At 37.5% G+C, this 15,275-nt stretch overlaps 1 protein-coding gene across 16 annotated transcripts in view; it reads right to left on the bottom strand.

Moving 5' to 3' along the window:
• The window catches only part of DLGAP1 (DLG associated protein 1), a 394,622-nt gene that overhangs the window by 122,521 nt on the left and 256,826 nt on the right, over positions 1-15,275 (bottom strand). For 14 of the 16 annotated variants that reach the window (XM_079300752.1, XM_079300753.1, XM_079300744.1 and 11 more), the window contains one exon: positions 13,540-14,565. In XM_079300752.1, coding sequence (XP_079156878.1) covers positions 13,540-14,493 — 954 coding nt within the window. In that variant the 5' untranslated portion in view covers positions 14,494-14,565. Of the gene's footprint in view, positions 1-12,583; positions 13,146-13,539; positions 14,566-15,275 lie in introns of those variants that run through there. The other 2 variants (XM_079300751.1, XM_079300750.1) reach the window with 2 other exon arrangements.

Genomic DNA, 15,275 nt, shown 5'->3' with positions numbered 1-15,275 from the left:
AGCAGGTTTGCAAGTAAAATTTTACTAGTATTGCTTCTATAGCTTAATTGGTGCAACTGCACACCTGCAGCTTGCAGTGAGCCTCCCTTTGAATTATGTTAGTCTGAGTGCCTGTGTCCTACAAACCTTTAATCCCTTTTTTTTCTTGTTCCTTTTAATGATGTGCATTATTTCTCTTGATCTGAAGTCAGTGCTGTCCCTTCCTTGTATTGCAAATCTGGAACTGTGGGAATGTGCATTCATGAGATTTTGAGACATAACAAAGGACAGTTCCAGAGCAGAGTGCTCTAGCCCACCCATTGTCTCTCTTCCTTTGCTCCTGGGGTTTCTGACCATGTAAACCACCAAACTTCTCTTTCCTGTAACTGCAGAAACAACATGCAGTGGAGCAGAGTCTTTGAAGCCATTTTGCACAAACACCATTTTTATCTAAAGGTGAACCTGCAAAAGGGTTTTTTAGTTAAGCAAATGTTGTGTTCGACTTAAACACAAGTAGTTGTGAATTTGTAGTTTGTTGCTTCTCTGATTCTTCTCAGTGAATCAACTCTATAGACCAGCCATAGATATAATGCTCAGAAATCCTTACAAGCCACATTAAATAAGGAGGCATGAATCTGGGTAACCAAGTTTGTCTTGCAACTTACAAATACTGTCACCTATCAGAATAACATTTTCTATGAGAAGTTTGTTCTTCATCAACATTTACCTTCAGCTGAGGATCTTGTGAATCCCATTGCAGAGTTCAGCTAGAGCACATATGTGCCAGTTTGTTTAGACAACAAAAACTGAAAGATTGGAATTCTTGCTAATGGCTTAGCTGTTGATTCCCACTGCAAACATAAGTTTAAGCCCAGAGGCTGCAAGGCCTTTCAAATGTTACTGTTAATACAAATAATTTTTTATGGCCTTTTTATGGCCTTTTATCATTCTATACTGCTATAAACTGCAAACATAAATCCACAGTGCTACACAAAGGAACAAAGATATTTAATGGTCCTAAGCCCATATATGCTTATTACTAGTTACAATTAGTTATATATATTTATTTTTAATTAATTAAACTATTCATAGCCCATGTCTTTGCTTTGTTTCCTGATGGTTTCAAAACCCAAGACCATGCCAAGCTTCTTTCTTCATTGATTTTACTTTTCTTGCTTCTGACAATGGATTAGGGCCTTCCTTAAGCTGCCAGGCTCAAACAGTCCTTCTTTCCTCTTGTATTCTGTTCTCCCCACTCTCTCTTGCTCAAATCTAGCCCTGAAACCCACTTGGACCTTCAATATTTTCCTCAAAAGAGAAGATATAATCCTGGAGATCTACTCTAGATGGCACCTTTATCAATATCCTTTCTCAAGACCTTCTCAGGACGTAGTTGTTCTCAATTGCTCCATCTTTTATTTAACTAATTCTCTCCTTGTGCCTTTTAAAAGTAAATTTCCATGTCATCTTTAAATATCTTTAAGATAATGGCTCTACAATTCTTATCTGCCATCAGCATGCAAAGTTTGTTGTTGTGAGTTTGGGGGTTTTTGCGTGTGTGTTTTTTTGTTTGTTCATACTGTTTATTTTAAAATTTATTTTCCTGGGCTCCAACAATCTAAGTTCCTTAAGGTAGGAGTATAGTTCCAAGTTTCTTACTGAATGATGGCATGCAGAATTGTGCACCTATAGGATATTATTGAATAAATACTCATAAAAATACTTGAAATATTCTACTGGAAGAACAGGATTGAATGAACAGGTATAATATTTTTCCACCAAAAAAAAAAAAAAAAAAAAAAAAAAAAAAAAAAAAAAAAAAAAAAAAGGGAAGAAGTAGTATTCCCATTCTGTGGCTTCTAAGTTTATGCCTAGACACCAAATCTGGAAAGCTGAGTCTTTCAAAATGAAGGTAACACCCAGGTAGTGGCATAGATTTTTGATATAGAAGAGTACACAACATTTATATTCCTCCCTTAGCCAGTTATGACAGAGTATAACATTTTTTCAGATCTTACTCTTGCATTAGTTCTAGGCCTAGAACATCATAAAATAGTGAATATACAATCTATATTCATACCACCTCTCACATGCCTTTTGGAACCTACAGCTTCTGCTTGTCAGTGGAAAACCTTTTCAAATCACTCATACAGAAAAGAATTTAAGGCAGGTTTAGTAAAATCGAGCTCTGCTGACATTTTATACCATGCTCAGACTTCAGCCAGCAGTTTAAAGCCTGTAATGGTGCATGTCCAACCACTTTTTAGGCAGGTACTAGATATCAAAGTCAGAGTATGTAGAGAATCTGTGAATTCTCAGAGGATATACACTTTGAACTGTTTAATATTTTATTCATTATGCTTTAATTGAAGATTTTTGATTTTTCTCATTAAGATTAATTAGTGAATTAATGTTTAATGCACTAAATAAACTCTGTTGGTATATTAAGGTTGGTGCCTTTAACAGCGAAAAAGTCAGGGGAGGTAAAGTTACAATGTTCATATAGCACCCATAATTCAGGCAAGCTGAACCCTTGTAGTTTTATTACATAATAGATACACTGTTAAATTTAACACCACAGTTTATAGGTGCAATACAAGGGAGGAGATATAGTTACTGTGGAAACCCTTACTTTGGAATTACTGAGGTCTCTTATTGATAACCCCACGTATAAGTACAAGAGCTTCTATCTCAAAGTTTTTCAAAATTATTTAGATACAATAGGCCAGGTTTGGAATGCTGGTTGCAGTGGATTTACACCAAAACTTTCTATTTACACATGCAAACACTGTGTACCATGATGAGGGTTTGAATGCATTTCTCTAGTCCCTCAATTTGTATAATATGATTGGAAGTTTCCAATTTGAGCTCTGCTCCTGTCAGAGAAGGGAACAATCACAGAAAAAACAACCACTGTGTTTTAGTAGCTTTTCCACTTTTAAAAAGTACATTAGTTGCTGAGAAAGAAAGCTGAGCTGCTCACACAGAAACCAGGGCAAAGCAGCCTCAGTGAGAGCCACAAACCCATTGGCTACTTTGGGCATTGGAAGTCACCTGCGTGTGCAAAACCAAAGGAAATTACACAAAAGTGACCCAATTTCCATTTTCACATCGTGGGTTTAATGGTAAACCCTATGTGTGCCAAAGAGGAAATGATGGCTGTGGCTAAAAAGCCATCCAGATTCAGAAAACTTACTAAAATACCAACCCAGATATGCTTCTAATTTCACAGAACACACTGGGGAAACCAGAGTGTTTGTAAAAACTACCTCACCTGCCTAGAAAAAGTTGCAATACAAGAATGTAATGGGTATTTGATTAAAAAGCTATTTTAGTTAAAGTTTGACCATGGGGGGTTTTTGTGCAGATATTTAAGTCTGGGTTTTTTCTTTTCCTAAATGTTGTTTTTACTCTATTTTATTGTTTGTTTGTTTACAGCAAAATTTCAGTATGTAATTGATTTTGTAGATGAAAATTTGGGTCCAGCTCCCCTTTATCTTATTTTTTTCTTATTTCTTCTATCACATTCACAAGGGCAAGAAACCCTGATTTCAGAATTTGGTGTAGGAAAAAATTGTAAGGCACCATATAACATATAAAGAGTATTTGCAGGGTAAAGAAACACTTGAGAAGTTCTGCCTCAGCTATTAACAATTGTAATGCTTCTTATGAAAGGGTCTCTGTCTGTGCCTTACTTGAGTAGGACAAATACCCCTTAAAGCTCAGCATTTTCTTTCATTTCAGGCAGATAAAATAATGTCAACATTTTAATACTACTGCCCCCACAGTCAAATACCTCGAGCAATACCTCCTAAAAGAAGTGACCTGATTTTCAGAGTGCTTTTTTGGTGCCTAAAAAATATTGGCTGTAACAGCTCATGCAGACAAGTGCAGTTCATGTTGCAACAAAGTGTTGTATGTGATGAGAAAAAAGTAAAACATAAAGCCCTCTCCAAAATGCAAACTTCAAAAATAAAATCAATCAGATTATTTTGTGCATTCTGTTTCTATGCATATGGTATTACACATCCTGTAGTGTGTTTTCTTCTGGGAGAAATGTCTATGTGAACTCCCAGCTCTCTTATTTTTTCAGTCAGGGGGTCTGCACAAATGTTCCCACAGGCTCTTACTTTATTGGAATGGCCAAAATTATGCCTTGCAAGGTCACATACTACACTGCACACAAGTGCAAATGCACAGTATCTTCTGCCTTAGAGGATTGATGGGATTAAGATTGACATACTTGAGATAAAGCTGTTTCATGCTTTTAAGAAAATCATATTATCCAATTACCTTGGCAATACCATTTTTCCAGTACAAGAATAACAAGAGGGAACATCACTTGCATGATTGTTTTAACTCTCATGAAAAAGGGGGAAGAGCTAAACTCAGATCTAACAATGAACATTGGTTTTATTTTAATAGAACTATTATTATTCACACTATCAAAATAATAATGATCCTGGAAACACTTCATTCTCTAAATTATCTTCAATCTCGTGTACAAATCTTTACAAGCCTAGAAATCAAGAGTGTACTTCACTTATACAAAAAGCATAGTGAAACAGAATACCATTTTTGCTTGTATAGAGACAGAAAATATTCAGCAAAGGCCTCTGATCCATGCAGCTTACTGAAATTTAAAACTTCAGCAAACCCCTGGCAATAAATTGCTACATGCATGAATACTAAGCCTGACAACAGTTTCTTTCTTTTGATTAAATGGCTGATATAACATTTTTTTGTAAACAGAGCAGACTATAAAGATGAAATACTGCTACTAGCCAAAATCTTACCTGGATTTAACATCATTTAGTGTATAGATTACCTGTCCTAATCTTTAACTAAATTTATGTTGCTTTGCAAGTGTTCATACTTTGTCATTAGCCTGGTTGTACTGACCTGTCATTTCCTTTAACACATTTTGTGATAGAAGGGAACTGCATTTTTTAATAGATAGTCTAGGACCCCTAATAAAGAAACAAAACAAACAGGTGTGCTAGCCCCACAGTTTTAAAGCATTCACTTTATAAGATCACATGTAGTACTATGTGAAATAAACCCAGATTGTAATAATAAAGGCAAAGAAAACATTTTTAAAATTCAATTTCTGAACAATTAAATTAGAATATCTGATTTCCTTTTTGAAATATATTTTTCCCCTCAAATAGTTATTAACTTACCTTGCTGGATGAAATAGCAAACAGACTGTCTCTATAGCAAATTAAGTTCATTATTGATCTCTAGTTTGCTTTGGTTTATTGCAGATGAAATCATTAAAGCTTCTGCCTGTGCTTTGCCAAAGCAATGTGGATGACTATAGAAGTAAACAAAAGGACTGGAAGGAGTGGCTAACTATCACACACAGCAGTAGACTTGTAACTCTAGCTTTCTATTAGTATGCAAATGCTTAATGAAATGAAATCACACAACTGAAGAACAATGCCTAATGACTGCTCAGTGCAGGTTTTTCAAACCCATGCAATTTGGTCTTCTTAGCCATTATTATGCCTCTTCTGCATGCTGTAAAGGAAGTTTCAATTGCCATCTTCCACTTACTGAGCCTATTCCTAGGCTATGAATACTGAATTAATCAGACCAATAAGGATGAGTAGCATTTCTTTCTATCAGTGTATATGTTAAGAATCACTGAAGTATGCAAAAAAACCGGAAGCCTTAGAAAGCAGAAAGAAAAATATATGTTTAATAAGCCTCAAGTGTTTTCAAAAGGCAGTTAGGAGGGTTGCCTTTATTTAGGATAAATTTAATATGCTCAGTATCTGCAGCAATATTTGCTTTAGCTTGTACTATTTGAGCAATCATGTTGTACTATAAATTTAATAAATATAATTTAGCTGACTTATCTCCATATTTTTTTACAAGAGGGAAATTAACACCAGAACAAACACCTGTCCAAGACAGAGCATTACTTCCTGTATCCTGTGCCCACCCCTTGCATCAAACCTGAACAAACAGGGTGAAGAACTGAAATCTTCCTTCACATAACAGTAGTTTGGAAAGTCTTTAAAACAGTATGAATCCTGAGAGAGTCAGCCAACAGACAAAATTCTTCAAGCACCACTCCAGTTTAGGATGTTAATTCACCAAAAGGTGTCTTGACCGCTGGCTCATCAATCTGATTCACACTCCATTTCATGAAGAGGAAGGTGCATCTTCTAAATGAAATTACAGTGTCTTGATTCCAGATAAATTTTTCTCCTCCTGCTTTGCATGTAAAAATCCAACCAGCCATGAAGAGGTGCACACAGACACAATGATTCCATCCACTGCCTTACAAGTTTGGCACCCATAAACACCTGCAGAAAGGAAGCCAAACAGCAACCACCAGATCCATTAGCTGAGGTGAACATGACTGAAGGTCACAGAGCAGGACTCTTGGCCAGGTCCTCAAGCTAGAACTGCTCCAGTGACTCTCATGGATGATATTCTCCAGTGGCAGAGGGCAGACATTTGTTCTCATCTTTCTCAGTACCCTTGAAGCATTCAGTGGTATTGGTTATAATGACATATGGTTTCTTGCCCAATTAAGGATGACAGAATGACTGCTAACACAAATACAAATCCCTAAAAGGACACTTTCAATGACTAGCAATAGAGAAATGTTCTCTCATTTCTTCTTTATATCTTCTTTTGTGGTGAGTCACTTCAACACCTGCATGCAGTGGCTGCTTGGCATCCAAAGCAATATTGTTAGATGAGATGCCATTTTACCTTTCTGTCACTGCACACAGGCACAAGCTCCCTATCATGCAGACAGCAGGAAACTGGCTAGTGGGTGGAGAACATGTAGCTGAATCTGTATCCTTGGAAGAAAACAGATGTGGTGGGGAGAGCATTTTGAGAAGCAGCCCTTATGCTGTTTCTTTTGGCTGACTGTAACTCAGTAATCTGGTGCTTTGCTAATGTGAGAGCACAGTTCTCACAGTTCTGTGAGAGCAGCTCTAAGTGATGCCCTTAAACTGCCATCTCCTCCTGGCTGTTGGATTCTGCCACGTTTTAGTGGCCAGTGGACAGACTTCACTGACACTTCTACAGTTATTTCTGTTAGACTACAGCAATGCTATACACCTGTGAAATAAGCTTTCATTTGGCTATAAGGAAACTGTCCTGGCTTCAGAACATCAAAGAATGTCTTCTCAGCAACTCCACATGGTCACCTGTGTTCTATGGGAGTGTCCCATAGGATATGAAATCAAGGTCATAGTCTTGACTCTCATCTACTGGAAATGAATTGCTACAGACCAGGAAACCTCAAAGATTTCATAACAAACTGGTTAGCAGGCTGGGGTTATCTCAGCAAAGCAAAATTAGACACAAACTTACTTGTATCAAAGACTCCTGAACACAACTCAGAGACTGTACTTGGAAGCCCTGGCCCTTGAGAACTGTCACACTGCCTTATCCAACTGCACGACACATGGTGTAGTCTTTGGTGAGAGAAGCATATCTATCAGAAGCCCAAAGAAGACAGTCCATTGCACAGTTTCAGGGTAAGAGGATGAAAGGACAAACAATATACAACAGATTGATGTTCCTATTGTTTAATTCACTAGTGACAGAACCTCACCTGTGCAAGAACAACAGCACAAGAGCATTTGTAAAGCAGAACAAAAACTATGGCCAGATAACCCAGCTCAAACCACTCTTCTGGCACTGTAGTATTTCCTCACTCAAGATCTGTACTGTGAATTCCATTCTTGAAACATGGAAAAAACCTCAGCTCAGTAGCTGGATGAAGAGAAATACTTTATACTACTTTGCACTGACTGAGAAAAATATATCATTGCCCAGTGTTTTGTTCCCCACCTTCTTCTTGTGTTTCCACAATAAAAGCCAAGGTTTCAAACTCAGAGGCAGATTGAGATGATCCTCTTTGCTGGACTTGACTTGTCTTGAAGACTTTTTGTTTTATCAATTTTTTGGGTTTTTTTTACAGTGAAATTACTGAAAAGAACAAGAGTGGAATACTACAAATATTTAAGGCTATGGAAAGGAATCAGATCCATGACTGAAACAAACCTCATCCATGAAGGAACTGGAACAGATACCAAATACTGGTTGCAGGTGCAGCCATCATTTCAGTAAACATTTTGGACCTAACAGTACATGCAATGTAGTGTCACCCAGGCAGGTTGCTAAATCCTATAAACAGTATGCCAGCAACAGGTTCCAGCTGCCAGAATTTTGTTCATTAATGGATGAAGTATTAGAAATTAGGGATGCTGACAGAATGAACCGACAGTAATTCAAGTTAATCTGGAAAAAATAACGTCAGTGCCAGTATACTCAATACTTAGAAGCTAGAGGATGGCAATAAAACTAAAGGATGGAAAAATACAGACCATGAGCAGATAAAATTGCAGGTGAAATTGCTGTTGAAGAGTCCTCTTCATACTTAGGAGGTCCCCCATTACTCAAAACAACAAAGGTCAGCACAGCTCTCAATTAAGCAAATAAGAATGCACCAATTGTTAAGGTGAAATGAGTGGCAAGATCATTATCACCAACACAGCTGCCAATTTTGGGTAGTTTCTTTTGTTTGTTTTGTTTTTGAGTTAAATTAAGGGACTGCAAAGATGAGGAAGATGAGTAAATTGAAATACTCTCCTTCATACTTCTCTCAGTATAGCAATCACATCTTGGATGGGTTTGCAGGTAGGTTAAATAACCAAGATGTCAGTTTAATGAAATTATCTGTTAGTAATATACATTTTGTAAATAAGCTCTTTTGGTGCCTAATCTATATTTTCCAGAAATTCCCTAGCTATAGCCATTATTCACATTACCCATCTCACAATTTTAAAACCAAAATAAATTAGCTTTCTGAGAATATTCTTTTCAGTATTAATATGCTTAGATACTAGTTCATTTGGAAATTCAAGACTATTTAATAATTTCCAAATGTTTTAATGAGTACTGAATTACCTGGAAGTTGACCTAGAATACATTAAAACATTTGACACTTGATTTCACATTTGTACAAATTGTTTAACTACCTTTACTAAGAATTATCTTTTGCATGAGCTCATAAAAAAAAAAAAAAACTTGAAACTTATAGCTCATGTACTTGCAGCTCTGACTGAAAATTGAAAGAGAAATAACGTGCTTCATTAGTTTTCAATTTATAATGGAATATTAGCTAAAAAAGGCAAGTCATTAGATACATGAAAAATGGAAGATCTACAATAATGGATGTTAATACAACTTTTATATATATATATGGTGTATATATATATAAATATGTATATATATGGATATCCTGGAAGACTAATTTGAATATGGTAGCTGCATCTGAAATGCAAATACCATAAAGGAGGAAAACACAAACTGAAAATGCAGAAAAAACTTGCATAGATAAACTTAGTACAACAGATCTAACATAAATTTCTGTTTCATAAGGAAAAACACTTTTTAATGTAAGGTATCATGTTAACAAATCATATTGCACTTACTGGTCCTTATTAACACCCTGACCCTTAGGTCTATTTGGTTATCCATGGACATAGGTAACAAAAAGAGGCTGTCTGGGAATTCAGCTGTCTTTCCTAAGAAACTGTGCCTTGTCCTGAGACTGGAAAACAAATAATTTGGATAATGGGTTTCTTAGCACTACACATTGCATACCAATGCATATTAGGCAGGCTTCACCCAGGAAACTGAGTGCAGTACTAATCAGAACCCTTTGTCACTGGAAAATTGTTATTACACCCAGAAACTTGATTTATATTTTTTAATATCATTTCTCACAGTATCCCACCAAAGGACAAGCAAAGTGATGACTGCACTGAATGTTGCTTGAACAACTGCACTGTTGCCCCACCTTCTGCACTTCAGTTTTCAGAAGTAAAATTTCCATCCTTAGCCTCAAGTGTCTGACACAACTGATATGAGTGTCATCAGTTGCAATGAAAACTTTTGACTGACCCACATAAGAAAAGAAAATTAATTTGAAAAATATAATTATTTGTATTTTTCTCAGTCTCTTAACAAATGGACCAAGGACAACAGGAATGGTAACTACAGGGAACATTAAATTGCAAAACTATAACCAGAGACTAACTCTGTAGTGTATTTGATACACTATTAGCTCCAAAAAAATGTAAATTCATAGAAAACAAGACTGTCAAAAATATCTCCCCATATATTTAGACCCTATTGTTAGCAGCAAAGGACGGCTGCTTATGTTTTGTCTTTGATAGTTTTGCTTAATTTAATATTTTTTCCAGAGAAGAAGCTAGCAGAGAAGTAGAGGCTGTCCACTGCTTTAAATGGTTTTCTTTTAAGGGTGGAAAACCATTTTGAAGAAACATTTTGATAAAACATGAACAGTTCCTTCTCACCTTGCTCCAGTGTAGTCCAACTCTAAAGCTGGATCAAATAGCAGCACTTCTCTGAAATAAAAATCAGCTCAAAAAAAGAACCTTATCTTTCTACTATCCAGCTGCTCATTCTTGAAAGGAGAAATAGAAGATAAAAATGAAATCCCATTCCCAAAATGCAAGTAAGAGGAAAAGATTTTCTTGACAGTCTTTAGACTATCCTATATGTGTTTCTGAGGATGCAGAGACTCAAGCCTCCCCTAGAACTTCAAGGATGGAACTGTGCCTCAGCACCAGGGCTGGAAGTGGAGCTTGGTAAAGAAAGACAGTGCAATGCAGGAGGACTCTGCAGTTGATTCGAATTCCAAATCATGAGAAATAAGCCCATCTGTAATACAAACTATTGCCAACTCCTTCTACAGAACAGTCCAGTGGAAAATATCACAGCAAGTGAAATAATTGTTTGCTATTTCTATGCCTTTACACTGAGAATTCATGCAGATACTTCTGTGATAAAAGCCCTTACAAACAAATGTGAAGTCAATGTCACCTGTGATCTTTGATATACTTAGATCTAGGATAATTTTCTTTATCCTGATAGATCTGAGCACCTCGAGTTGAAAAAAAGTCACTCCTTCATTGAATTCAGATAGTGTGATAAGAAGAGATTGAATGAATAAGTAGCTGTGCTTGAAAAGATCAGAGTTTATATCCTGAGAGTTTATGTCCTGGACCACAGAAAACAACTTAAATAACAAGTGAGTTGATAAAAGCATCTATTTAACATTTAGTGAGTTAAAGAAAGCAACAAAGAAGCATTATAACAATGAAATTAAATTGTCAGGGTTGTCCAGTGCTGTTGTTGAATTTGTAGCTTTTTAAAATTTTTAAAATTTTTTAAAATTTTCTGTTGTTTTAACACAGGACACCAATCTTTTGATACAATAATGAGAAGGGCATCTGGGAAATAACAGACACACAGAGTAACTCCACAACTCACAAACAGAGTAGAACTCTGCTGCTCTTAATATGTATTTATATTGCAGGACAGACAAAAGGCCTCATTTAGGTTCTGTGCCCCATTGTGCTGGGCATTGTGGAAACACAAAAAGGAACAAAGTCCAAGTCCCAAAGGGCTTGCAGTGTAAAAAGATAAGTGATATAGTGAAGAGAAAAGCAACGGGATGCATTCAAAATAGACTGACTTTTTAAATACCTACGTGCATTTGTCATCCCTTCAAGCTGCCAAGAGAGAAGAATAATCCTGACCTGCTTCTTCAAATCTACTGTACTCTGTTTGAATATTACTTCCAATGTTAACTGATGCCTGGTAAAGATTCTCCTTTTAAATGAAAAACAACCAGCTACAAACCAATTATATTTCCTTTGATTTTACAGTGGCATGCAATTAGAAAGAATGAAACAAAATTATGTGAAAACTGAAATAGAACTAACAGTCAGAATGGGAAATACAGTGAGAATGCAGTTATTCTACACTGAGAATTTAGTTATTCATTCTTGCCCTTGACAATTGTTGGACATATTTTCATAGAGACACAGATAATGTCCTCTAATTCCACTTGAGGAGTCTATTCCTGTCAGTTAAACATTATCTAAAGGTCCCTATGGAGGTGTTCATTTAAAGCTGATGCTGGCACAGTTTTTCACTCTTTTCTAGCCATCTGGTCACATACTGAATTGTCAGCTATTTTATCTAAACCCAAGAGCAGGCTGAAGGAGTAAACAAAAATACCAACAAAAGAGATCTCAGGGTTCAAAGTACCCATAACAATCAAGACTAAAGTTATGATTTCTTCTTACTCACAAAATTCACACAAAAGATACTTAATAAAAAACCACAAAATCTCAAAAGGTTGCAACCTGAGGCTATTTTGAAACCCCTCTCCCTCCCCAGCCCATACACAGAGCTGTAAACACACTGAGCATTTGTATTGCCCCCTCTTCCCCCACCCCACTCTCCTAAAGAATTGATAGCAAATATACATATCTATTCCTTTACATTTAAGACTTAGAATCCCAGAGGCTGGCATTCAAAATTATTTTGCATGACACTCCATAAAACCTTTTAAGATCAATTTTTAAATGCTGATGCCTCAGTCCTACGCTTTCTCTGCATACTGACTTAAACAACAGAATGTGGAAGCTGTCTCATTAAAGCACCCATATGAGACACTTGCTACAGTTCTATACAAATAGAAAAGAGTCCCACTACATTAAAATGAAACGGAATCATCTTAGCAAACCTCTTTTTTCCTCATGGTCTTCTCTCTTCTCTGTGCAACGTTGTTCCATCTTACACACACACTTAGATGTGCCATAAGTGCTTCTTTTAAAGTGCATAAAAGCTATCCAAAGCTCTCCTAAGGATGAAACAGTTTTCATATTTTCTGATCCATGTTCCTGCCACAAACATTCACCGGCAGTATGATAGCTCCAAGAGGAGACATCTGATTCTTGACATTTAAAGATACAATACTGGTGAAAAATAGTGACGCTGTATTAACTGCAAACAGCTTGTGAGGGAGTAGGTGATGTACTCCTAAAATGTATAATCAGAACAAGCAATAATTTCACCCTTTTGATTTTTTATTTTTGACTCAGAGCCATAAAAAAAAAGAGGAATAGCCTGATAAACAAATCTGGACACATTACAATAACTGTTTTAAGAGAATTTATATTCTATGGCAAAAAGAAAAGTAGGTTGTTTTCCTGCTGGAGCAAGTATTAAGGTACCCCATAGTTTCTCAAAAGGGTCTTCAAAGCTTTCATAAAAAATGAGCACTAAATGAAAGCGAAATTGAAATTACAGAAATCAAAGAATTTGTATCCTGGTAACATTCAGTTAATTGACATTGAAATGCTAAATGAAAGCACTAAAACATCAAATTCCCCATACCCCTACTGTGACAGCCTTATAAATTCAAAAGGTACACAGAAAGGTCTTTTTCTCCAACATGAAAAAAAAAATAAATAATCCTGTTCTAACATTAACTGTTACTTTGAAATACTTAATTCTGTACAAAAAAAAAAAAAAAAAAAAAAAAAAAGAGCTGATATATTTTTAATTTTAGCAGCAGCACCCCTTGTTTGGTGATCAGTGACCTCTGGGGAAAGTTGAGACAGAGCAAACCTCCATCCCCCACAAACACCTGAGACAAGGCAGGGCACAGTTAACAGCAACCAGTTCTCCACACTGTACCTGGAGGTACTGACATGACCGTTCCTGCTGACACGTCTCTGCCTTCACCACTGTCTGGTCCATGTTAACTGATGCTTTCTGGTAAACTTCACGGGCTCTGCTCACGGTTAATGTAGAGGACCAAGAGCTTTTCTTCATTAACTGGGAGTCCAAATTCACAGGCAGGTTTGCACAGGTAGAGCATTTGACATCATTATTGCTTCTGGAGGACTTCACAGTATGTTCGCTAATAGTGTTATAGGCTTCCATAAAGTATTGGGAAGAAGAGCGGTCAGGGCATCTTCCCATGGTCATGACCCCACTGGGACCATGATAAATGCAAACATCATTGTCCAAGTTGTCATCTGAACTCCACCATCCTGAGGCATTGGACCTGGGCTTACCTTCTGATCGCCTTTCTTTACTCTTGCTGCGCTTCCCATACCTCATGGTCTGTGACTCCTCCGGGCTCGCTTTCCCCCCATTGACGCTGCCCTTGGACGGTCCTTCCAGCGAGTGGGACTTGGTGAAGAGCTTTTGGACGGAGTGCACCAGGTGCCGGATCCTGCCCGGGCTGTCGCTGCGGTGCTCCATGGCAGTGCGCTTGTACTGCAGAGTGTGGTAGCCATCCCTGTTCAGGGGCAGCTGCCGCTCAAACTGGTCCAAAAGGTTGGCAGGGATGCGGTTGGTCTTGTTGGCAGTTCCGTGGGGAACCAGTGCGCATTCGTCCTTGAGTTCGTGGTGGGAGCTGTAGTGCCTCCGGGGGAACGTGCTGCTGGCAATCTGATCATTGTAGGGCACCATGCACTCGGCCTGGAAAGAGTTCCTTTGAGTGTAGTAAGGGTGGTCTGCGGGGTGGGGGTCCACCGGGTTTAACAAATATGGCTTCCTGTCCTGGTGGTGAGGCAGGCTGTCACAGGCAGGGTCACAGGCCACCCCGTGATGGTGACTGCGGCCGCCAGATAATCCCTTCATCGCTGATGAGAAACCAGTCCCAAAGTCATCTAACACGTATGGCTGTGCGGCTGGCAGAGCTCAGAGAAAGGCCTGGAAGAAAGAAATACAACAGAAGCCATGAGATATTCAAGCTGAGAGAATAGACAGCACGTGCACGCTTACCATTCTTTGTTTCTTACTGTAAAAGTAATTGGAATAAACATTCTCAGACTCTTCTTATCTTTAATCTTTCCCATGCCCAACATGGTGATAAGGATATCTAAGCAACACACAAGAAAAATGATCTTGTTCCACTAGCTGCAAACAGAAGCCAGAAAAGTTTTCTGATTTGGAAAGCAAGGTATTGCCACCACTACTCTGAAACCTCAGTCCTGAACACATTCATGGACAGGACCTCCCAGGATGCCTCATGGCATATTTTCTCATCTGTGTATTTTCAAGACCAAATGGACACATTAAAAAAGATCTTTTCTTTAATGGAGCACTTTCTGGGCTTCTTTGGGCCAAACACAAAGCATAGTGCAATGGATGGGAAACTTTTCTCTAACTTCAGAGAATATCTTTACTCAATCTCCATGTTGTCTGCCTGGACTGTAAGCATCTCAAGACAACAGCAAAGCAGTTCCTTAAGTTCTTTATAAATAAAGGATAAAAAACCAATATGTTACACTAACTGTCAAAACAAAGCCAAACCAACTATTTAACAGCATACATATCTGTGGTTTGTATTTACTATTTGCTGGCTCCTACTCACTAAAAAAATCCCATCTTCTGCTAATGCATGCCTTGATTTATTTCTC

The sequence above is a fragment of the Erithacus rubecula genome, assembly GCF_903797595.1.
Source record: "Erithacus rubecula genome assembly, chromosome: 3".
Classification (NCBI taxonomy): Eukaryota; Metazoa; Chordata; class Aves; order Passeriformes; family Muscicapidae; genus Erithacus; species Erithacus rubecula.
Note: the sequence above shows the minus strand (reverse complement) of the source record. Positions and strands in the feature narration are given on the sequence as shown.